Source organism: Pleurodeles waltl, chromosome 6, assembly GCF_031143425.1.
Source record: "Pleurodeles waltl isolate 20211129_DDA chromosome 6, aPleWal1.hap1.20221129, whole genome shotgun sequence".
NCBI lineage: Eukaryota > Metazoa > Chordata > Amphibia > Caudata > Salamandridae > Pleurodeles > Pleurodeles waltl.
Genome location: NC_090445.1, coordinates 1,255,929,375 through 1,255,955,572, shown reverse-complemented (window position 1 = coordinate 1,255,955,572; position 26,198 = coordinate 1,255,929,375). Strand labels below are relative to the sequence as shown.

The 26,198-nt window shown below is 45.3% G+C and overlaps 1 protein-coding gene across 1 annotated transcript in view; it reads left to right on the top strand.

The window, feature by feature from the left end:
• Window positions 1-26,198, top strand: part of LOC138301758 (cadherin-23-like) — a 1,629,754-nt gene that overhangs the window by 777,131 nt on the left and 826,425 nt on the right. Inside the window, exon 8 of the mRNA XM_069242267.1 lies at window positions 25,007-25,119. Within this exon, the coding sequence (XP_069098368.1) occupies window positions 25,007-25,119 (113 nt within the window). The remainder of the gene's footprint in view (window positions 1-25,006; window positions 25,120-26,198) is intronic.

The window sequence follows — 26,198 nt, the reverse complement described above, 5'->3', positions numbered from 1 at the left end:
CTACTACCAACCGTCTGCTCCTGTACTCTTCTTATGCTCAAACAAGGGTATAAAAACTCTAAACGTGGCTTCATATTTCAATAGTCGAAAAGCGTGGAAAATCTCTTACATCCATTTCTTCAGGCCCTACTACCTTCCTCCTGGTGCCTGTATATATACATCCCCACACCTGCCTAAGCATGTGTGTGATGAAATCAATTAGTGTCATGCAATGTTCCAGCTCCAAATAGTGCCACCATCTTAATCTAGTCAGATTCCTGCCTATATAACTAGATAGGAGTCAGTGGAGGACAATTACCCAGTCTGGTTAATGGAGTCAATGCGGCGGTGCGGGCCTGGTGCTTCCCGCACAGAGCTTCTGCCATGGCTCAGAAGCTGGCAGCCTTTTCCTGTCATACAGGGGTTGCAGAGCTGATACTACACATGGACAATGTCCCGATCACAGCACAGTTTTACACCTTGCTCAGAGAATCCTCATGCAGGGACTCTCCACTGGACCTTGCTCCCTCTAACACCCTCCTCTCCCTCACAAGGCACACTGGTCATTGCAAGCAGGCAGGTGATTGTGTTCCAGGCTGCGGGGGAGGTGATATTGGTGTCCTGGGTGATAATCCCTTACCCAGCAGTGAGACCAACAGTCCTTTGCTCCAGTCCTGTAACAGGCAAAAGTCTTACAGAGTTTGCCCTTCTCATACAGCCCATCTGGCTCCTTGACAAATGACAAGGTTTGGGGTTTCAACATCCTTTTCTAGACACCAAATGTGATTTAGGGTCTGAGTCTTTGAAATTTTATGTTGGGGTTCTGCTTCTTTTGAAGTGGACATTTTTCCCATTATTTTTCTGAAACCATGTCTATCACTGCAGACATGGCTTCGAAGCTGATTGACCCACAACACAATTCATTGGAGTGATCAGAGTTCTCACCTGGATGACAGCCACAGTGATATGTGCATCAAAAGGTTAATTCTGGGCTCCCAGCCCTACTTTTTATGATTCTCTTATCAGTCCATTTCTCTTCCTGAGACATATCCAGACCCCTTCTTTGTGCTCTATCACTGAATCAAGGAGCAACCGATTGAAGTGTATAGGAAAAATCCCTTCCTCCAATGTCCTACTCAGCTCAGAGGAATGCAGCGATACACAAATCTGCCACACATTCAATCTGCATGCACTGTTCAGTACTGTAGCCTTTCTGCATTGTACCAGGGTGTGCCATTTTAAAAAACACACACTGCCAGCACACACAATCACCATGTGCGTGCTGCACAACATTTTGCCCTTTATGTATTGTACCGCACACAAGCACACATACACTCTCCACATACTCTCTTTGTGCATGCACTGCACAGCACTACATCTTTCATGTACTGCATCCCAACAGACCTACATACATGCACTAACCATACATATACTGCTCAGCACTGCCCTATCCCTGTACTGTTCCCTTCACAGGAAAACATATAACCAGTGCCATCACTACTTGTGTGCTGTGCAGTACTTCCACACCTACCTGGTCTAGGCTATGGGTGAGTTAGGCACACAGCAGTTGAACTTTTAAAATGGAAAGTAAGTCTCTGGGCTTCACTGCAGTGACACAGAGTAAAAAGGATCTCTTCACTACTACTGATCGCTGTACAGTATGCGGGCACCATTGTGCTTGTGCTGTTTAACTCCTGATGAAGACTGTAATCCTCCACCTCTATGAGGGTAGGACTTTGGGTGCCCCTCCGGGTCCAGCAAGGAGTCTGCTCCAGATCATTCACATTTGAGAGGAGGATTTCCTCTGTGCTGAACTAGCTTTACATCAGCACAAAGGAGGTGAGGAGAGGTATTGCAGCATGAGGAAGTGTGTGGGGGGCACATCCCAAAAGAACAGTTTTCTTTCGTGTGAACGCATGTACATCTATAGGAGGATGAAGGAGGAAAACCAACATACTGGAGGGTTATCAGCTCCCACTATGTTTTTACATGCCCCTGTGGAACCGTGGGAAGAATGGAGGGAGGGCTTTGTAACATATGTGCAGGCAATTGGAGGCAACATTTTTATTGCATTTTGGAAGTTGCCCTTACTCAAGCATAGTTTAGGTGCTGAAGTAAGGAGAGTATTCAAACACTGCCCTCCTGTCCTTGAGGAAGAAGATGACATTGATGAGGAGATGGATGAACATGACTTTTCATTGAAGCAATTGACTGTGAATTTTGGCAAAAGGAAAAATGAAGTGGTGGAAAGATTCAAGTTTGTTAAAAAGAGTCAAATGCTTGTAGAGTCTGTCACAAGTTATGTGGCTAGCTTAATATCCCTTGCAGTCACATGCAATTATAAGAACTTTTTGGCTGAAATGCTAAGGCACTAACTTGAGTAAGGGTCAACAACTGGAAAGTACAAGAAAGTTACTTAAATACAGTAGATTTAACTTTGCTCAGGCAGTGGAGATTTGGAAAAGAGCTGAGAATACAGATGCGGGTCTGTATGAGATAGCTGTAAGGAAGAAAGTGGAAGTAATGCAAAAAGGTCTTCAGAAAGCAAAAATGGATGAGACTAACAGAACCTTTGAGTCTTCTAAAGGGAATGACAAACCTGTATGGGTTTGCTTTGATTGTGGGTTGAGGAGTCATTAGACCACTGATGAGACTTGTCCTGCTAAGGGTTAAGTATGTCATAAGTGCAAAGTGAAGGGACCCTTTGCCCAGGTATGCTGATGAAGGTGGGAGATGCCAAGAAATATACTAAATTCCCTATAAGTGCAGTGGGAAATGGTGAAGAAGAAAAGGACAGCCCATGATGTTAACTTACAAATCAAGAAAGTCGGAAACATCAGTGATGACAACCCATATTGTATGAACAGATTTGATCTGGAGTGTGTAAAGGTGATGGTGAACTCTGGAGCAAGATACACACTTACTGGGGAGGAATCTCTCTCTAGGTTTCCCAACTATGTCATCAAGCCTCCTGATGTCAAGTTGGTGGCCTATAGAAACGATCCCATAGATTTGGTGGGTTATATAGAAGTTCTATTAGAGTTCAAGGAGTAGAAGTTCCTTCTAAGGTTTACCTCGCTAAAGATGTTTTGCGTTTGCTGTGTTGGCCACAGCAAAGGGATTTGTGCACACGGCTACATCTCAACCGTCCTGACTGAGTTCTAGGAGCCCAATCAAAAGTGGGAGCGGTAGGGGATGAGTCACAAATGTTATTTTCTAAAACATTTCCCAGTGTGTTTAGTGACACGTTTGGTGTGTTGAAGGGATTCATGCACAAGATCTTTCTGAAGGAAGGTGTTATCGCTAGGGCTCATAAACCTCATGTGATTTCTTTAGTCATGAGAGACCAGTTGCATCAAGAATTGAAAACATAATGTGATTAAGGGATTATAGAGGAGCTAGAGGTGTCTCGGTGGTTGTTCCCTGTGGTTTTGGCCACGAAAAGTAATGTTGGGATTTGAGGGACATTAATGCAGCCATTTGGGTTGACAGGCACCCTTTGCCCAACAATAGTGAGATGTTAACTACCATAAAGGGAGCAAAGTGTTCACCATGTTGGATTTGTCCACAGCATAGCACCAGATGGTGTTACACACACAGTCACAGCCTTTGACATCTTTTATTACTCCTGATCGTGTTATACGTACAAGCTGATGCCCTTTGGATTGGCATCCATTGCTGCTGTTTTCTAACGTGCCATGATCCCTTTGTTGAAAGAGGTACCCCATGTTACTTAATTTCAAGAAGACATTATGGTGCTTGTTAAGGATTTTGAACAGCAAGATCAGGCTTAAATAGCAGTCTTGGGGTGTTTGAAAAGGAGTGGCATGACTATAAAAAAAGGAGAAGTGCAACTTCAGAGTGAATGGTGTAGAATATTTGGGACACTAAGATGATGAAAAAATAATTTTCCCCCGAAAATGAAATTCGTCGCAGCCATTAAGGATGCCGCTACTGCTGAGAAGAAGGCTCAGCTATGGTCATTTATAGGTTTAGCTGAATATTATTCGAGAGTCATCCCCATGTTTGCAGACAAAACCAAATGCATGTGCAAACTCATGCTAAAGGGTAAAGTGTTTATTGTGGGACAGTGAGTGTGAAGAAGAGTTTGAAAAAATACATTAATGGCACAACCATCATCATCACTGATGCCAGCAGTGTTGGTCTGGGTGGGGGATGCTGCAGATCCATATGGGTAGTGACGTCACAATTGCATGTGCCCCCAGACCCTTGAAGGTTGCTGAGAAAAACCATTCCACTGTAGAGAAGGAGGCTCTAGCCTGCTGGTCGGGAGTGAATTATTTTAGGAAGTATGTGTGGGAAATGGAGTTGAAGATCAGAACAGATCATAGATTTTTGTTGGACGTGTTCTCCATGGATAGGTCCAGGAGGATTTTCCTAGAATAGCAGTTTGAGTCATGAAGATGCTAGATTACGACTACAGAATAGAGTATGTCCCCAGTGAAAAGAATGTCTTGGTGGATTGTTTGTCTAGATTGTCTGCCAGTGGATTGGCAGATGTCATTAAAGAAGTTGGTGGTTACATGGTGGCCAAGGCAATGGAGGTCACTGAAGGAAGAATATCTCATGAAAAAAGGACCACAGAGGTGGAGCCAGGCCTTGACCGGGATGTTGAACATTAACATTACATTAGAGAATCTGTGCCTTGTGCATGGAGCGATAAATCGCAAAAGTTGGTAAAATACTCTCCCGTTGTCTCAGATAAGCCTCATGGTGTGTGGAAGAAAATTGCTTTTGATTTTCCAGGATCATTAAATGCTTTGGGAAGTTGTCCCAAGTTTACCATTGTGGTGGTGGACTATTATACTCGCTGGCTTGAAGTGAAGCTCACTGACCGCATTACTGTAAAAATTACTGGTGGAGTTTTTGAGTCAGTTGTGGAACAGAGGCGTGCCAGAAGTTAATGTCATTGACAATGGTGTGCAGTTTGTGTCTGAGACCTTGAGAGACTTTTTGGAAAGATACGGGATAGAGCAAGTGCAGTCTTCAGTGTACTATCCACAAGGCAATGCTTTGGTGGATAGGTGAAATAAAATACTCAAAGAGGGGATACATCTTGGAAGTGGTATGGACTGGAGAAAGGCAGCTTGCAAGTTGTTGGGGTCATATCACAGGTAAATCTCGATTTGAGATGAAGAGAGGTCACAAGCACAGGTCTTTGTTGTCCAAAGGTGTGGAGATGAAGGTAGATTTTCACGAGCAAGGTGCTAATGGTGTGGATTACGGGGTAGGTGATTGGGTTCGGGCCTTGAGAGGACAGAAGGCTAACGAATCTGAGTATACATTTTGGTTGTGAAGAAAGTAAACAGATGTACATTGTTGCTTAGTGATGAAAATGTTTAGAATAAGGTAATAATTGTGAGATTCCCTGGTTGCTTGAAGAAGAATGATGGGTTGGAGAGTGACTAGGTAGAGTGACCTTATCAGTGAGGAGGAGCAACGAATGGGCTTCGCAAACCAAGGGAAATGAAGTTGCCTGGTAGATTTAATGATTATGAATTACATTAATCTCGATGTAGATGTATGTTTTGAAGTTAAGTTCATGGACTTTGGATTTTTTTCTTAAATTGTTATGTTCTCTAGTATTTCTTTTATCTTGTTCATGGTTATGTGCATTATGTTGAAGTGTCAGTTAAGTGACTACAAGTTATTTGTTCTTCAAGGAAGGGAGGTGTGTTATGTCTTGAGCCATGGTAAATTTAATTCTAGAATGTAATCTCAAAGGAGGCATTGAGACAGTTAGTAGAGGGCTTTTTGCTGGGCAGATTGTACAGACCAGCGTGTCTAATAAAGACCAAGTTATGTGGTTCCTTAAATAACGGCTTCACTCCATTCCAGGCATCGGGGTAGCCAACAAGACTTTATTGCACTCATTACTCAAAGATGATGGTTTTCAGAGCATTCTCAAACGGGAGGTATTAGTTAATTTTTTGATGGGCTGGCAAGAGAGTATTCCAGATACTGACTGCCAACTAATCAAAAGCACGCCACTGTACCCGATCTTTCTAACCTGCGGCACTACCAGAATATAAGCCTGGCTGAACAAAGTGGGCAGCGAAGAGCCTACTTTTGGCATTTCTCTTCTAAGTATATAGGGCCTGTAAAGTAAAATGCAAGATGCACCATATGGTTTTGATCATAATTCTTCTTTGTACTGGTAATTACTATAGTTTCTTTCTGTGTCCTGGCAGTGTAAACTACAGAACATTACATATACATTGTGATTTCAGGTTTGAACCTGAATCAAAATGTGACTATTTTTGAATAATAATGTGCATTAGGTTATTTTTTTATTAATACAAAGTTTGTTACTGAAGGTTAGGTTATGGCTGACTCAAAATTGGAAAATTATTTTGCAGCAAATAAAAGAGTCATCACTGGGAGCATGTCGTTTTCAGTCCGGGGTATTCCCTGGAATTCACATTTAATAAATCTTAGCAGAATTAACTGAGGGGCTCTTAGACATCATCTGTGGACATGGTTATTCAAAGATGAAAACGTGTAAACGTTGAACAACGAGTGGGTCCAGAATCGTCGTTTTTTCTTTGAAAATGGCTTTTCTATTTCCTGTGCTGAAGTAAAAGGAGGCGACACATCAGGCAAGCTGTGTCTCCCAAAATGAACCTTCTAAGCAGTGCACAGCACTAATCCTTGTGTGGAGTCGACATGCAGCTACTGTAACCACATTTGGTCTCCGTGGCACCACTTCTTACGTGGGTTGAGATTTATAATAGGAATAATAACAGGGTTTTGTCGCTTCTTCATTTAAATTTTGTTAGCATTTTTTAAAAGTGATATTTTTTTATAATCGATGTGTATATTCAATGGATTGTTTGCCTTAATGGTGCTCGTTTAATGCATATGTGATATGACTAACAGCAATGCCTGTAGCATTCTGGTTTGTGTGTACATTGAGTTAACTGTCACATTTGCAGCTTCCAAGCAATGTAAAAAAAACAAGGATTTCGTTTAACCAACAGTGAAAATACACAACCCCTGTCCTGTTGAGTTTAGTCATGTGGTGCGGCTGGAAGAAAACGCTTCTTAGGTCAACTGTCTCAGGGGTGTTAGCCAGCACCTGGGCGCTGGCTCTGTCAGGTGTTCAAGATATTGGATTGGATTTCTCTTCATCCTCCTTGATTTCTCTCGGGCCTATGATAGTTTTCTGCATTTCCTCACTCTGGGTTTTATCACTGAGGAAAAAAGTGTTTGAGGCCATTGCCTGCACAGGCTCAAACCCTACCAATCTAACATGGAGATATGTGGAGATGTAAACAATTACCCTATGATCTCGAACCTCATTCACATGTTTTTCTGATTGTAAATGGTGCACTAAGACCGTACCCCGGAGGTTTCTGCCCACAACTTTTTGCTAAGTAAAAGCAGGTGCAAATTGTGTGGGCAAACACCATACCACATATTCCAAGTCTGTGCACCTTGGATGAAGTAAAACTTATTATTTCTGATATTAGCCCATATTTCAAGGAGTTAACTAGAATGGTGTAGTAAAGGCACCACACAGTATTCGTAGTTTACCTTTGTGTATCTGCTCCCTGAGATTCCTTCTCTGAAGTTTCTCCCAGCCTGGTCCATTTGATGAGCTTAATGGGCTATAGTGGAATGAAACTGTGTTATGGCAACAGAGGGTTATGCTTGCCCCTTTACTACCCAAAATATACTTGTTCCTTTTGGACACTGAACAACATTTATTAGGTTTCTAAAAAAAAGATTAGGTTATTTGCTAATTATTTGCTATGTTACTCAATACTTGCCAGGCTATTCTCGTAACATGAAGTCCCAGGCCAACTCCTTCACCAAAGAGTGTGTATTCTGGCTTCTGGCTTTGCAAGCTCAGATACGGACTTTCATCCCTAAGAAGAGCTGACATCATCTAGAAAGTGGCTCCCTCAACAATGCTAGGTTTGATTATTCCTGGGTCATCCTTGTCAATTTAGCAGAAACCCAACTAACCACACACAACCCAGAGTGCTCAAAACAGCCGTAGAATTGATCTCTTGGCTCAGAAAAGGCACCCCTTGTCTCATAATCTCTTCAAGACTACCTTCTTCGGATTATCCCAATGCCTTGCCACAAGCAAGCGATGCTTCTCAGTGACTGCACCAAAACCTTCTAATCAGCTTCCCCTCCAAACTTCAACTCCAACTTTACACACTTCTCTGTTCGTCTCTAGACTTATCTTAAATTTGTCATCATTGCCCTTTTGAGTAGCTAAAGAGGGTCTTAAGTATGGCTTGCTATATGTGTGTTTCCATTTCCCCAATAGCAGTGTGTTGTCCCAGCTGTGTTATGTCACTGATCAGCAATCTTCTTCTACCCTCTGAAGCAGATTTTGACATAATGTATTGTGCCAATACCAACTCATTATTTACTATCATACATAATGACTCTTACCTGCTATTGATAAGAATGCCCCAAATTTAAAAGCTACTTTCTGAATCTATACATCAAGACACCTTATATTGTTTATAGAAGGGTGTTGGACCTGACCCTTTCTACAGGGTCATTCCCCAAACGTATTGCCTTCTCCTCCTAATTTTTTTTACCCTTTTTGGCTGACGTTATGACTCTCGTCACTTTATCACTGATAATCAGTGCTAAAGTGCATGTTCTCTCCCTTGTAAACTTTATATGGTTGGCTTAGACCTGATTGGCACATTTATTTCATCTCTAAGTCCCTTGTACAGTGGTATCCCTATACCCAGGGCCTGTAAATTAAATGCTACTAGTGGGCCTGCAGCGCTGCGTGTGCCTGTCTCAGGCTTGCTAGTGCAGGACCTGCATGCACAGTTTGCTGCCACAGGGACCAGGCATCTAAATCTACTTGCCAGGCCCAGAACTCCCCTTTTACTACATGTATGTCACCCCTAAGGTAGGCCCTAGCTAGCCCTATGAGCAGGGTGCTATGTATGTAAAAGGCAGGACATGTGCCTAGTAGCGAGTCCTGTCCTGGTAGTGACAAACCACCTATTTGGTTTCTCACTGCTGTGAGTGCTGCCTTCTCATAGGTTTGCATTGGAAATGCCCTGCCTTATGTCTAGGGGGTATTGTCTGATTTTTTAGGGGTATCATAGGCATGTTTGGTATGACTGTAATGGTAATGAGAAATGCTGCTTACTAGTGTAGGTGGATTTTTTATTATCATTACAGAAATGCCACTTCTAGAAAGTGAGCATTTCTCTGTGCTTATGACTGGTGTTTTCCAGCTTGATGGCAATCCATGTCTGGGCAGAGAGACAGTTAGGCTTTTTGCATTATTTTCAGACAACCTGTACACTGGGAGGGTGGAGGTATCACAGAAGTGCATCTACATACTGAATGGTCTTCCTCGGCTGACAGAAAGGGAGGAGGGGCACACTTGCATCTCTAAAGGCTGTGCCCTGGCCTCATACAAATGGCACGTTTACCCACAACTGATGTTTGGAGCCTGTGCTGGAGGAGAGAGGAGACATTCCCCTTCATTGAAAATGCTTTTTAAAACTGAGTATAAGTACAGGGGATTTTTCCCTACAGTTTTGGAACACTTTGGGAATACTATGGACACAAGAAACACACTTGTAACTGGACAAGGAATGCTGGAGGGACTCACCGGGAGCCGCCTTGGACTGCTACTGCTGTGCTGACCTGTGACCTGCTGAGTCACTTGGACAAACTGCCAGTATCTGCAGCCCCTTTGTGCTGGCCTCTTGCTGGGCCCTACCACCCTGTGCTCCACTTATGTGTCCCCAGGGACTGTGTGCTGTGGCCCCTGACCCCTGCTATCCCCGACTGCAGTATGTGAGGTGTGCTGCTCATGTTCTCCTTTCTGAGGGGCCTGGCGCTGGGTCAGTGAATTTTCTTTTAATTAGTTAGCACCTCAAGGAGCGCTTTTGTAGTATCCACTTTAGGGCTTTGAGAGTGCTCCGCGAACTGTGCAGCCGAGGAAATTACCGCCACAGCCCAGGCCGTCTGTTTTCCCCAAAGCGCATTTGAAACGCGCTGTGTACAGCGTCCCTGGGGCACTAGAAAGTGAGGCCCAGAGCGAGCGTGCTTCCAGAAGTGCCCCCGGGGTGAGACATACAAGGAGAGTGTCCCTGGGGCACCAACGGGCCCTTTCCTTTGTTAGAAATTCACCACCGGGACCCAGAGAGAAGAGCGGGCCTGTCTGAGGCTGCCAGAGGCCCGGGGAAGCCCCAACAGCAGTTTCCAGGAGGAGCACGGCTTGCAGAGGGAAGTGTTTGCCTCCCTCTCCTTTCTGGGAGTCGATGTGAGGACGTGGGGCTGCCCCCAATACCACAGGACATGGGGCAGAGAGGGTGTCCCTCTCTCCCTGGCCACTGCACCACGGACATGAATGTACCCATTGTGATTTGGGCCTACAAATTCCAGGAGTGCCCTGTTTGGGCGCAGGCCCCGGAGATGGCCCCTGATATAAACCCAGAGGGGGTGATTGCCGCTCCCCTCCCCCAGCAATAGAGCGGCCCCCGTTTGGTGCAGAGGAGTACCAGGGGCCTCCCTTTTTGCCTCATGGCACTCGAGGTGCCTCCCACATATAAAACTGGTACATTTGGTGCTGTGGGAATTTATGCTAACCTTTGTTTTATGTAGGACGTGCCATATGATTTATGCTGTTCCTGATATAGGCATTATGATACTTTTATGACAAGTGCATTTTTATAGTAATGTTTCCCTGACTACTGCTTATGTTGCACAATAATAAGTAGCCTGTGTGTTATGTGTGACTACTGCTGATTTCTGCAGAGAGACAGTATTATGCAATTTTCTGACAACTGCTTGGGTAGCAGGGTATTACTGACATGTTATGTTTGGTCTAATTATGTTTTGTACAATACAGTTTATTTTTACATAACTTGGTGTTGTGTTTCCTTTGTGGTGTATTTCTTGAGTCACATGTGTTGTGGAAACGTTTTACACATTGCCTCCGGGTTAGGCCTGACTGCTCATGCCAAGCTACCAAGGGGGTGAGCAGGGGTAGTCTTGGGCGTATAACTCCCTTGCCCTGACTAGAGTGGGTGGGTTCTGCCTGGCTTAGGTGCATACCCTAGCCAACCAGAAACCCAATTTCTAACAATGGGGCATTTTACAGCTATGGAGTTTGCTGTACTTAATTCTGAATGATCACTACACAAAAGATGAATGTCACTCACCCAGCAGAAATGTATGCATTATAGATGAGCCAAACAGCTTACTCTTGCTACTGGTCTTCAAAAGCAAAGCATTAGGGGCTAGATGTATCATACAACCGATTTGCGATTCTCAAGTAGCGATTTTTAAGAAATCGCTATTTCTGAAATGCAAAAAGGTATGTATGATTTTTGCGATTCGGTAATGGCGATTTCTTAAAAATCGCAAATGCTATTACCGAATCGCAAATAGAGAATCTGTCCCCATTCGCACCTATGGGCCTGTTGGCCCATATCTGCAAATTTTTTGCATTTCCAAAATTGTGATTTCTTAACCAGAAATCGCAATTTTGGAAATGCAAAACCCCAGGGTGCTGGGGGCCTAAGGCCCACTCTGCTGCACCCCAACATTTTTTTTTAGGACATGTAAGGTGCACACATGTCAAAAGGGCATGTGTGCTTTACATGTACATTTTAAAAATGCATTTTAAATGCATTTTCAAATTTTGCACATGGTTACCACCACAAAATTAACAACCTCATTCTACATCAATGACCGCCTACCATTTTCCTATCGCCACCCCTAACAGTCCCACCCACAATTCCCCCTACCTTGATATCTGTCACTGTATCTGTACTCTCCAAACTGACCCAACATTACTTCATATAACTGTAAACCGTAAATTCCTGCCTTCTGCAAGTACAAACTTACTTCCACTCTCCCCTTCAAACTGCTTCATTCACCTTAACAGAAATACAACTGATTTAACCCCTATAACAAGTGGGAAACTGCCAACCAGAAAAACTCCTCCAGCGGTTTTCTGCCCCACACCCCATTCCCCACTCACACAACTATGCCTGCCTAACTCACCTTCCATAACCGAACACCTGGTACATGTGCTAAAGTCTCATGCAATTGCAACAAATAGAGGTCCATCCCCGTCATTGATAAATGCACCCTATCTTCTCTAAAAATTATTCCACCTTAACTCCAAGTCAAGACTTACAATGTGCCCCATCCCTTCTTCTCTTCAAAACCTTCCCTGTTCAATTTCCTCCTCCCTTTACCTATGGCCTGTGGGTGAATTGCACCCCTCCACACTCTCCTCAGTATCAGCTCTGTCCACAAAATGGATGTCCCAGCCCAAAAATACTTAACGCTCTGCAAGTCTGCCTTCATCACTTTTAACAATGACAATACTTTTTCACACACAAAACAATTCTCACCTAGGTGTATGGCTGAGACATCTGGACAATCTTCGCTCCTTAACAGCGTGATCAGCAACAGCAACAATTTTTTCCACAGCATGCCATCCTTACTGTACCATTCCAACCTCAGCCCATGTTCCCCAAAGTCCAGCTATTCCCCGAAACTTCTCCCCGCTGCTTGTTTTTGCACCCAATTTTATCTAGATGTTCAAACCAACACCACTTCGGCCAGCTCGAACCTACAAGAAAAAAACAAAAACGGTTACATGCTAACCTCATCATGCTTCTTCCCCTTCCCATACATGCCTCCTGTAACAGTCAGATGACCACAATCTCAATCGCATGATTTTGTCCCTGGACCCCCTCTGCCTCCCAGCTTCCGCTGCTGCCCCTATTTTAAAGGAATGTGTCCCAAACTCTGCTGTCGGAAGACTCAGTAGAATCATTTCCTGGCACAGCACTACCAGTAATTGGAAAGGCACACCCTCCTCCCTAGCCATATGCAAACATCCTTTCCCTGACCAGTTCTGTATCTGCTATCTAAGCCTGTGGCACAAAAACTCCAGGCAAAAATGGTGCACTGGAAAATCCCCCAGCGTCACCTTTACGCTTTTTGCAGTTTGGACTGTTTTCAACTTCTTCAGTGATATCTCCTACAAAACATTCTGCATGCTCACACCAATCTGCACACAAAATTCAAATGCCCCAATAGCACTTTCGCCTCCCTCACTTGTACCTTTTGAATCCACAAAATTCCTTTAGTAAGCAACATCATCACCCCCCTTTTCTCCTCTGGCACCCTCGCCTTTGTTCTCTTTGTATCAATCTCAAGTCCCAAAAAAGTGAATATTTCACGTGAGCCTACAATATTGATATCTGCCAGAGGGACCCTGACATTCTCTGTGAGCCTCATAAAACTGCCCAACATCTGTTGGTAGCTCGTGGAACCAGGATGCTCAATAGAAAAAAGTAATCTAGGTAATGTGTTACTGTGTGTGCCCCATAACAAATGTGAAAATCCACTGCAAAAGGGAACTAAATGTCTTGAACAATGCACATGATATGGAGCACCCCATTGGCAGTGCTTTGCCCATATTTAAGACTAGATCTCTAACAATTCAAAGACAACTGGGTGTACCTGCAGTGGTCTAAGTCCCAAGTTTATGTTGCTTTTTGCCATGAGCTCACCTGCTCACACTGTAGTCACTAAGTCAATGGCCAAGTCCACCTTTGTATACGACACCGAGGTCTGCACCTCTGCAATGTAGTCATACACTGGCTGTTTCTCTGGCCAGGGCAAATGTTGAATTAATCTGATCTGTCCCCTCTCTTTTTAGGGACTACTCTAATAGGTGACACTATTAATCTCTGAAGCTGCCATTCTCGTAAGGGGCCCACCATTCTACTACCCCTGACTTCCTTCTCCAATTTGTCCTGCACCACTTGTGTATGCTCCTTTACCAACTTCAAGTTTTCCACCCAACGTCTACAATGAGGGTCTCTATATTCTAGCTCAAATCCATTCTCAAACCCCTCCAAGAGCAGATCAGCATCTGAAGGCACGATTCTAGCCTGTGCATCTTAACTGGACTAAGAGGCTTTCACTGCAGGTCCTTGTGCCCTCTGTGTCTGCCTCACTGTCCATGCGACTGCCATGACCACCCGTTGCATTCCTTGTGCTCCCCCCACCTATCCCAAACAATGGATGATCGAGTGGAATGTGGCGCATTTTGAGCAACAGTCTAAACTAGGAGTACTCTTGGATACAGAAGCCTTTGTTAGAAGCTTGGCATGCTTCCCCTTGTCCCGGTGGTCTTCTTCCTGTTGCCCCCAGCCGTCCCTGAAGGGGTTGGTATACTACCGGCGACCCATTGGTCATAAGGACCGTGGGTGCTAGCCTCGCTGGTCCCTTTGTGTGCAGCCATAATTCATTAGCCAACTCTCCCGTTTAATATCCTTGCCAATCTCTCTCAAAGCTCTTCATCATATCCCAGCCATGCATAGTCCCAAATATTATGTGTGCCTTCTGTATGACATTCATGTATTTAAAAATAATAATACATCTCTGTGGGAATTTTTTGCAATACATGCTGGCGTCAATAAAAAATGGTGCAGTCTCATTTTCATTTGTCACAGGAACCCACAGCTGCTTCACCAGTTCATAGTCCTCTTCCTCTGAACCATCCTTCGACCTCACCTCTCTGTGTAGAAGTTAAAAAAATTACATATATTCCCCTCTCCAGATCCTCTCCTTGGTCATCCACATCTGATGTGCTCTTAGAGGCTATATTATCCCCATATTCAGTAATTTCTTAACCTTTAATTCGTCGCTTTCTTTTTTTGTTTTTATCTTTGTCCTCCAGCCCTTTTGTGCATTTGTCTTCTGCTGACCCTGCTGTCTGTACTGTACTACTCTCCCTCTTTTTCTCAACATCACCCTTCTTCCTTCTCCTTTCCTTGTCCCCTCTTCATTTTCCTGGCCCTTTGTGTTCCTTTCTTCGTCCATCCCAATTCCTTTATCATTACATATTTCCCTTTCGGTAACCAAACCTTCACCCATTTGCTTGATTTAGTACCCTCACCCCACACTCCCCCACTGTTGCAAAAACCACCAAAGGCCTTCCTGATGCCACCACCTACTTACTTGGCCTCAAGGTCAGTTCTTGCACTGAAGCTTGCTGTCCCCCCAGTCTTCTGTTATTCAAAACCTTCTCACAAACCTTCTTCACAACCAACGGTCATGTACTGCATCCTGCAACACACTAGTAGAGACCTGGTTATCTTGACCTCCCCTTCTCCCCCATTCCTCTCTTCTCCATCTAGCAGTTCAACCAGTCCCCTTTCTTCAGTTCATCTTCATGATAATCTAACACCAATTTGTCTCACACATCTACACTAGCAAACTGTGCACCGTTCATGCCGGGCATTTCTTCAGAAAATGCACAACTGTCCCACCGGTTCAGTTTTGCCTAACCGTGTATGCTTCTCTGATAGGCCATTCTAGACCTTCCAAGTGTGAATGTGAGAAGACCCCACCAAACCTTTCTTGCATTGTGAGGTGACAGTCCACCAATGCCGTTAGGTCAGCTGCTTTGGACCGTACCCTCCCTTCTATCCGGTGTACCCAAGCCAGACCCAACTCTCCTGGCTCCTCATCGATGACCTGACAGGGTGATACAGCAGAGAAAGAAATACATAGAACATAGGAAGGATGATAGAAGAATGGAAGACACTTCTTACTAACAGGAACTGACAAAGTTATACTGTGTGCGTGAAGAACAAGAAATGGAGGGAACGCAAACTCATTGTGACAAAGGAATATTCTTTCCTGCTCATCCTTCACTATTACTTTACACCTTAGGATGAAGAAGCTGGCTAGAGAATATAATGGAAAACGAGTTGAGACTTGCTTAGGGACCCAGACTCTAAGGCCCATATTTATACTTTTTTAGCGCCGCATTTGCGTCGTTTTTTGACGCAAAAGTGGTGCAAACTTACAAAATACAATTGTATTTTGTAAGTTTGCGCCACTTTTGCGTCAAAAAGTGGCGCAAATGCGGCGCTAAAAAAGTATAAATATGGGCCTAAGAATATAGTTGCTGTTTCAGGAACAAATAGAGTGGTTCTCCCTTCTCATTAGTTTATTGCTTTTGTTTTTTATTTCCACTGAAAAGAGGTCCTTTCATGGGGCTACGGGAGGGTGTGTGTAAGAAAGTGGGTTATTGTTTGAGAATGGTGGAAGCCCCACTGTGGCAACAACCACAAATCTTGTCAGAATGTACCACAAAAGTCCCTAAATTAACCTGTGATTAACCCTCTGGTAGCTTGCCACAAAAGCAGGCATGCCTAACTTGAGGCAATGTGTAAAGTATTTTTGCAACACACAACAGTAATAAATTGAAAACATACTGCTATAAAAATCCCAAAGCAATTTTAAAAAGTAGAGTAAAAATTTTATAATAAAATTATACTAGAATGACAAAAAATCCAATCAGTAGAACTGGAGATATTGAATTTTGAAGTGTTTAGTGAAAATAGCTCCAAAATGCACAAACCGCCCTCACGGTTATCTGGTCGTATTAGATTGTGGAAAAGACAGTTCACGCTGACCACAATGGAGCATCGGTCCAATACAGGGACCATGTTAGTCCTGCTGAGGTGTTATCTTCTCAAGTCCAGTGTAAGAGTTCAGTTCATGTTGGAGGCGGCTGCGAGGAGGAGGCTTTTGGAGTGAAGAGCAGGTCAAGCGCTGTGCACGGTCATTGCTATAGCATGAACAGCCAGCTGTTGGTGGAGCTTTGCGTTGCTTGATAGTCACAGATGGTCACTGTCAGTGTGAAGTGCATGTCTCATATTGCTGATCAACATGGACAGCCGCTAACGGTGCTAAAAGCAGATCTCAGCAAAGCTTTGCGCTAGTCATCATAGGTCGTAGAGTTTTGTCAAAAAATGGGCCTGTTCATGATCTAAAAGAGCCCAAACTTCAGGAGTTTCCCCTTTTTCTTGTGGAGGAGCTCTCACTGATGCCAGTCAAGGGTCCAGGACCTAGGGGCACTTCTTGGGGATCTCAACTCACTCCAGCAGAGGCCAGAAGCAAGGCTCAATCCAGGCAGTTCCAGTTGGTGCTGGTCAGCTGGGTAGTTTCTGTGAGGCCTCTGAAAACTTGTTGTGCCCCTGTAGCGCACACAGGAGATTAGCCAACTGCATTCACTCTGGGTAGCCTAGGATCAAGACAAGCTAATCCAATCTTACTTCTTTGAAAAGCAAGGCAGTCCTTCATGCGGCACGGTAGTTATTCTGGTCACAGGGCAGCCCTTTATTTGAATCTTCCACAGGTCCATGAGTGTTCTGATGGTTCCATTTTTATACTTGGTGTCATACTTTGTTTTTTGGAGGGGCATTGCATGATACACTCCCAAAACTTGTTCCGGTCAGTTCTTCCCTTTCCCCTGGTCCGAACTTCATATTATCTAGGTTGACAAAAGACAAGGTTCCTTTGTACATGCTGCAGTCAGGGCCCTTTGGAAAGTAAACAAAGCAGGGGGCATTGCATCCCCAGACCTGCTGTCAGGAAGACCCTTTCCCCTCACATCTAGGTTTCTTTTGTTTTGTTGTTTAGGTCCAATACACAATCCCCAGCTACAGAGCCATTCATAATCAAGTGGTCCGGACAGTGGCAGAAGACACAGTTAGTTGGGGCAAAAAGATGCTGACTTTCTAAAAGTGGCATTTTCCATTTTGTAGCTTAAAATCTAACTTTTCAATTGAAGAGGATTTTAAATTACAATTCATTTGAGTGTAAACAGCGTATCTCTGTCTGCTCCTAATCTGACGTTAGCACTTATTAAATGTGATAAGCTAACCCAGTGTTAAGCTATGAGAGAGATAGGCCTCCATCAGTGAAAAGCAACTTTAGGAGTTTTTCAATGTCAAGATATGTAAAAGTTAAAAGCACACATGTCCTATTTGTTAAATGCCATGCACCCTGGGGCTAGCTTATGATGTAGGTAGTCATGATGACTTTACCACAGTGCTGCCGATATGGTTATTTTTATTGGTAGGAAGGTCGTGATCAGGTGGCCTTTCTGGTTATTTGACATCAGGATTGATAAATTCTGGTTTATGGAACGCTAGATATGGGATCAGGGAAATAGCCTTAACAACGGAGACTAAGCCATGCGTGCCATTTCAACGAAAGCGTAACAATGCTTGCCTGAACCACAACTCTCTGGATCTATGCCTTAACCATGCAAATGCTTAAACAACACATATACGTGGTTAAGGCAGAGATTGGGCTGCGGTCTAGCTGTGCGGAAGTTTGGAGAAGAACAGAACAGGAAGGATCGGGAGAAGTAAGGGGGGCTGGGGCTGTGTTTGTGGGGTAGTTTTTAGGGGTGGAGGCTATTTTAGGCCTCAGGGCAGGTGGGGGGTCAGGGTAGTTTTTTTTTTACAGATTTTAGGACTCAGGACGGGGAGGGAAAGGGGTACTTTTAAAGTCAGGGCGGGGCAGTTTGTAAGGCTCAGGGCTGGGGGTCTGGTAGTTTTAAGGGCAGGGTGGGGTCAGTTTTAGGGCTCAGGGTGGAGGGGTTGGGGTAGTTTTATGGGTAGGGTTGGGTCCGTTTTAGGGCTCAAGGCGTGGGGTCAGGGTAGTTGTAAGGGCAGGGTCAGCTTTAGGGATCAGGCAGGGAGCTCAGGGTACCTTTAAGGGCAGGGCGGGGTCAGTTCTATGGCTCAGGGCTGGGGAAAATGGGTAGTTTTAAGGGCTGGGGCAGGGTGGATTGCAGGGCTGGGATATTGGGCATTAGGGACAGAACGGGGTGGCGGGGTGCGTTTTACCATGTATATTCCTTTACCAATCATGCTTTTACAACAAAATTAGTTGTAAAGACATGCGTGGTAAAGGCATGTGTGGAAAAGTTGTTGTTTAGACATGCATGGTTAAAGCATGCGTTTTTGTGTCATACAACCATTTATCCTTTGACAATTAATGAAGTTCATCAGTTGTCATTTTCATATATGTTGCAATCTGGTTTATAATGCACAAGTTAAAGCTGGCGACGCTTTTCCTGATACCACTCTGGTTCGTGTTTTGATGTAAAATTGTGTCATTGTGTGCAATTAGGAACGAAATACCTAATCACCCTGGTCATGTTAGAGAAAAATGTCTGGTCCACAAGGGCATGATTGTTTTGAGCTGAGCTAGTGTGCACCCAATCTGATCGCCCGAGTGGTGGAGTCGTCGCCATTCAGTGACGGGACAGCACGTTTCATTCAGCGTGATCCATTCAGAAACGAGGGCACTCGAGCTGCACGCAGTCGGACTGAAGGTGTTCTGCTTTCTGACTGTGCATCTGAGAGAAACAAGTCTTCAAAGGAGTCTCCAAGTAAAAAAAAAAAAAAATATATATCCATGTGAAACAAAAATACTATGAAGAAGAAATTTGACATTTATACTAACCCTACACCAGCAGAGTTGATGTGGTTTGTAAATCCCTCAGGCTCCTGGTTAGAGAACAAGGTTTTGTATGTTGCTTATATGGTGGTGTTCATTTGCTAGAAGAGTTCAGAACAGGTGGTTGTCGCTGTTATTTTGCATCACATTTTGTAAATTCCTGATTATGGCATATTAGAAAGACATGAAAATCGTACCTTTGGACTAGGCCAGATGATTTTGTAAATCAGACCGGTTGTTGTCAATTTTTATTAATGCAGACATGAGACTATTCGTGCTGATATTTATGACTCACAAGACTACCCTTCTGAACGTTTAGTGCATACAGAACAAGGCTTTTCTGCTCTAGTCTACGAGGTCCTGGGTGTTTGTTGTGGGACCACTATGTATACTGAGTAGCCATACCTATCCACCACTCTGCGGAGCTTATGTAGGATGCCGCGCCACAAGAGAAAGCAATGTAGTGTTGACGCCGGAACCCGCCAACACCACCAGGAGAGACCTGGAAGTGGGGAACAAAGAAATACCCCTTTGCAGGAGGTGCGAGATGGATCGCACCGTGATGACAGGAGGGAGGGTATATAAGACGGGAGGAGGCGGTAAATCGGTAGGAGGAGTGCAGTTTGAATAAGACTGTGCAGTTCAAGCTGACTCTGTGTCTTTATTTAAGGCCGCGCGTGCCCCAGCGTGACATCACATTTGGAGACGAAGGTGGACCTACCAAGCAAGGTAGCGATGCCACCCAACAGTGCACCAGCCAACCGGTTCCAGGGCCCGGCACCGTCGACTCTGTCTCCGTCTGGCCTCTGAAGCAGCCGTCCGACGCCGTCTCCAGCCGTGTCCCTGCTGCCAGAGGCTCCAAGACTGAGGTCGCGCCGGGCAGAGCTCTGCGGCGCCTACACCCGCCTTCAGCCCCAACGCTGAGGTCGCGCCGGGCAGGGCTCTGCGGCGCCTGCACCCACTTCCAATTGTGACCTTGGCGCTCCTGTGCAGCTACAGCAACGCCGCAGAACCAGGCGCCGATCGCACCCGGAAGGATCCCTGGAGCCCGCACGGCACGTGGCAGGTGCGGGGATCCCCCGACACACCCCAGTGCCGTTCATACTCGAACTCCGCTGCACAGCTCTGCATACCCCTCACTCAGAAAAAAAAAAAGAAGAAGCAAAGCAATAACCCTGGAGGCTGCAGAATCTAAGGGGCGCCCATGCTCCTGCGCCAACGGAAAAAAAAGGGGCAATCTCTAAAACATCAGAACACATGTGCTGACTCCCAAGAAAAGAAAAAAAAATTGACATGTAGAAGTTATTTTTTTTATCCCTCGCTATTTCATTACCAAAAAATATATATATAATAAGGAGAGGACAAACTCAAAGAAAGGAGAAAGCACACACACAAAAAAAAATAATCAAAGATAGTACCACAGGCAGCATAAACTAAAACGTCATTACAAACACCAAGCCCACACTCACTTCGTCACCCATACCGGGTTTAAATTCAGGATGGCTGACATGCCACCACTGGAACCATTCACAGTCACAGGCACACCACCCACCCAGGCAGCAAGGTGGAAGTCTGGGTAGAGGCCCTCGAAACATATTTTGAAGTGTTGGATGTCCAACCAGAAAGGCGGAGACCCCTTCTTCTCCACATCGGGGGAGCAGACATCCACAAAATATTCAAGTCGGCCACAGAAGCGAGGCCACGGACCTACGAAACTCTAAAAGTGGCAATCACAGCACATTTCGAGCCCTATGCGAACCTGGACTATGAGAGGTTCCTCCTGCGCCAAGCCCGGCAAATAACCGATGAATCCGTTGATGTTTTCTATGCCAGACTAAAGGAACTAGCCAGCACCTGCACACTGCCCGACGAAGAGGACGAAATCAGGGCACAATTCATTCAGGGATGCTCATCGTCAAAACTTCAAGAACGTGTCCTACAGCAACCAAACATGCCCATGAAAGACATGCTCACACTAGGACGATCTCAGGAACTGTCACGGGCCCGAGTGGCGCACACGGAACAAGCACCCGCAACCCAGATGAAAGCAGAGGCAGCCAACGCGGTGACAACCAACACGCCGCGACAGAAAGACAACTACAAGAGGAGGTTAAAAAACAGGCCATGCAAGTGGTGCTGCGGCCCAGCACCACACCCGACCACCTGCCCGGTGTGGGGCAAAATCTGCAGCGCAAGCGGAAAGGCCACCCATTTCGTGAAAGTCTGCAGATCAGCACCAAAACCGACAACCACCAACACAAAGAAGATCATCAAAATGGTTGAAACCATGCTGGACCCAGACTCAGATAGTGATATGGACAATGACTCACATGCGGTCCGCATAATACACGCTGTTGGGAGCCGACGCCTACCCACATGCCAAGTCACGATCCATGGATCCCCCATATCAGCACTGGTAGACGCTGGGGCCTCCATAAATTTGATGGCCATGGACATATACAGCAATCTACCCAAACCACTGCCGCCACTAAGACCCACTAACGTACAGGTGTTTGCCTTTGGAAACAGCTGCCCCCTAGAGATAGCAGGAGCGTTCACCACAGAGATCTCCCATGAAGACACCGGAAAAGCCACAAAAATCTACGTCTCCAAGGATGGCGCAGGATTCCAAACAGCCCAACATCTTGATTTGGTACATTTTGCCTTTAGCATTCACGTGCACACACTCCGCAACCTCACGCAAGAATTCAAGACTCTGTTCGAGGGCATCGGTTGCCTGAAAGGGCCCCCACTACGGCTCCATATTGATGAATCTGTCATCCCCACAGCACTCAGACATCGCCGTGTAGCGTTCCACCTTTGCCCCAAAGTGGAACGTGAGCTCCAGGTGCTGGAACAAGCGCGAATCATTGAGAGAGTCTCGGGTCCCACACCATGGGTATCCCCAATCATCATCGCAGAGAAACCCAAACAACTTGACGCGGTCCGGATATGCGTTGATATGCGCATGCCCGATCTGGCAATAAAAAGAAAAAGACACCTCACCCCAACAATAGACGACATCCTCAGCGAGCTAACAGGATCCCTTTGGTTCTTGAAAATGGATCTCCGGTCAGGATACCACCAGATCATGCTGTACCCGAATCAAGGCCCATAACCACTTTCTCTACTCACAATGGCCTGTGGAGGCTCAACTTTGGCATCTCAAGCGCAGCAGAAGTCATCAAAGAAGTCCTGCACGGACTCCCGGGATTCCTGAACGTTAGCGATGACATCCTAGTTCACGCACCAAACATCGAAACACATCTAAAAAGGCTGTGAGCCGTGTTTACCAGGTTACAAAAACAAGGGCTAACACTCCACAAAGAGAAATGTGACTTCCTAAAAGAAGAGATTTGCTTCTTCGGATATTGTTTCTCAAAGGACGGGGTAGGTCCTGACCCCCAGAAGGTCAAAGATATCCAAGAAGCCCCAGCGCCCACAACAGTCTCGGTAGCCAGAAGCTTTTTGGGCATGGTCACGTACTGCAGGCGGTTCATGAAAAATCAGGATTACATCACAGGACCCCTACGGAAACTCACACAAGCAAATCGACTATGGGAATGGGGTGAAGAGCAAGAAGCCGCTTTTCAAGCCACCAAGAGCACGCTTTCCGCCGAAACCACGCTAGCGTTCTTTGACCCCCAGCGGCACTCACAGCTAGTAGTCAACTCCAGCCTCACAGGCCTAGGTGCGGTGTTAGCACAGAAACAGGACTGCGGAGAGTGGGCCCCCATCGCTTTTGCCAGCTATACGCTGACACCCACAGAGCAAAGATACTCCCAAATCGAACGTGAAGCCATCGCCATCCACCTGGGGTGCCGCCATTTTCATCTCTACCTCTACGCAAGTCGTTTTCAGTGGTGACCGACCACAAGCCTCTACTGCCCCTGTTCAAAGGGTCGTCCTCTAAACCACCACTAAGAAGGGAAAAATGGATCCTACAACTCCAGGAATACGACTTCACACTCAACTACCAACCAGGCACAAAAAACCCGGCGGCTTTCCGATCCAGACACGTCTGCCCAGCCACACCCCAGGAAGTGGAAGAAGCCCAGGAAACGGAAGAGTACGTGAGGTTGGTGGTAAAACGGGCACGACCTCTGCCCATACCACTCAGCGAAGTGGTGACGGCAACCAACCAAGACGAATGCCTACAAATGGCCACAGCAGCCACCGAACAGGAAAATGAAGGCTGCTCCAACGCCCAGACTCATTCCGCACACAACAAGCCCAAGCCTGTTTACATGCACTATTCAATGTACGCCAGGAACTCTCGGTGAGTGAAGAAGGCTGCTTATTAAGGGGGTTCCGCCTGGTGATTCCTTCCAGCCTCACAGCCAGAGCAGTGTCCGTCGCACACAGGGCACACCAAGGAATCGTCAAGTCCAAGGTTCGCCTCAGGAACAAAGTATGGTTCCCAGGTCTGGACAAGTTAGTTGAGGACACAGTCAAAAGATGCCTCGTCTGCCAAGCCAGTAGCAACCCTGACCCCCGAGCACCAGTCATACGAGAGCAAGGACCTTCGGCACCATGGCGAAGAGTAAGCACAGACGTTGAAAGCCTGCCTGATGGTTCTCACATGATCATAGTGGTAGACGACTACTCGTGATACCCAGAAGTGGAGGTGGTACACTCAACCTCCGCACACACCATCATCCCCAAGTTCGAAAAATGTATGGCCACTCACGGGTTCTTCGGAGAGATACGCACCGACAATGGCCCTCCGTTCAATAGCCAAGAGTGGGTGGACTTTCTAGCATCAACGAACACCAAACACAGGCGCATCACACCCCGGTGGCCACAAGCAAACTGTGAGGTGGAGAGATTCGTAAAAACCCTGAACCCAGTCATCCGCATCGCGGTAGCAGAAGCTGAAAACCCAGAAAGAGCAATTTACACATTCCTGAGAGAGTACAGGGTAACACCTCACGCCACCACAGGGGCCACCCCCAGCCAACTTTGTTTTGGCAGAACAGTGATGGACGCCATCCCGCATCACCCATATTTGATTATTCCTCTCATGCTCTTTGGTGTATTATACTATTAAGGTCGGTCCTATACCAGACTTTTATAGTGTTCTACCACAATATGGACGTTTTAATATCAACCTGTACTTATAGGAATTCCACATTATCAGTTTGCAACACATTGTCACAGTTAGCAAGTGTGGAGTTAAGATTAGTGTATTTATACTTCCTTATAGTTTCTTAGCTTAAAGATATGCTGATAGTTGATAAATGTGCATGCTTATGTTATTGACCTTGGTATTGTGACATAAAACCTTTATAGGATGTGGTCTTGAGAAACATTTACATCTAATGTATTTAAACAGTCATTTGCATAAGTAATGTTTATCTTGCCCTCCCACACCAATCCCCACTCCCTGTTGTTATTCTGTATTGCCCTACCTTATACAGTGCTCTGTTGCTTTGTAATATAGTTTGAGCCACAGTAGTATACATACATACACGCATACATACATAAATACATGTATGTATATAAAAATCCTGAAACTCTGGAATGGCCCCACCCGCCCTTGAACTACCAGTTTTGGACCCTTTGATGCACAATTGTCATTCAACAAGACTTTTTCTTAGAAAAGATGCTCGATGTTGTGTCTTGATTTAAGAGCTTGTTCCACAATTCAGGAGAAAACGAGCACAGACCGTGCTTCTGATCCATTCTGTTTCTCTTTTCGTAGGCAACACTAACAGCATTTTTGCATTGGACTATATCAGTGGAGCGCTAACACTGAAAGGGCAACTCGACCGGGAGCATCCGCTCTACACTGCAGGGTTTCTGCTGACTGTGAGGGTAAGATGTTTTTCTTTCTTCTTTAGTGTATAGAACTTGGAATATGGGGTCTTGAAAAAACATAACCTTTTGTGAATATTTACCCATGGGAAAGGCACATCAAGTGTAAAAATATATCACATTTTTGTTTTATTTTTGAATTACCCATTTACTGCTTCTTCCCTTAGTTTGGTGGCCATCACAGAGGATTCTTGTTCTTTCTCAGAGAAGTCCTGTACTTTCCCACTTCTTTCAATGCACACATCTTAAAAGCTGCATGCTATGCTTGGTCCAAATTAGAGAGCCACAATAAATGCTTGAAAGTAGACTAAATAAATAACTGTGCCTGGGTCCCAAGGCTTTGGCCAGCTGCTGATTGAACTGAAAATCTAGTTTGTGTCTAAGGTATTCAAGAATTAATCGCTCAACTCCATACTCACAGGTCCCTGTCTGAACCTGCATTTTGTCAAGTGTGGTTTATTTACGTTCCAAGGCATTTGTAGCCCATTGTTCAGCATCTCTGACAACATTTGCAACGTCCATCTTAATCAGCACAATGTGCTGCTATGACCTCTGGATGTATTGACTGTTATGTTAAGGTCTGCCCTCAGGTGCTCATGTGCCATTCCTAAGGTCAAATGAGATGTTCTCAGATGAAAAGCAGACCTAATTGCACATCTCAAGCCTAATCACGTAATACTGATGCGTTCAACTACTTCAGTGATATGAGGGAGTGGCAGTGCACAAAGGGTATTATGTGACTAAATGAAGATTGAGGATATTTACAAATGTCTGCTGGTAACTTTGAGAACTTCCTCAATCTTCACACAGGCAAGCTTTGATTCCTGCAGTTGTGAGGCTGAATGTACACTGACGGAAATTGCATGTTTCCATGACTGGAGGTGAGTAAGTTGATTTGTGAAACTCCTTCACCGAGCAAGAGCATCCCATCCCTGGAAAAGGACTACTTCAGCCTACAGTGTATCGAAATGTCCACTTTAGGAACTCCCCACTGAATGCAAGCTTTCTACCTTCCCACCTTAATCCAATGAGCCACAAACATGGATTCTCTGTGTACATCTACTAAATGCAATCAAGGA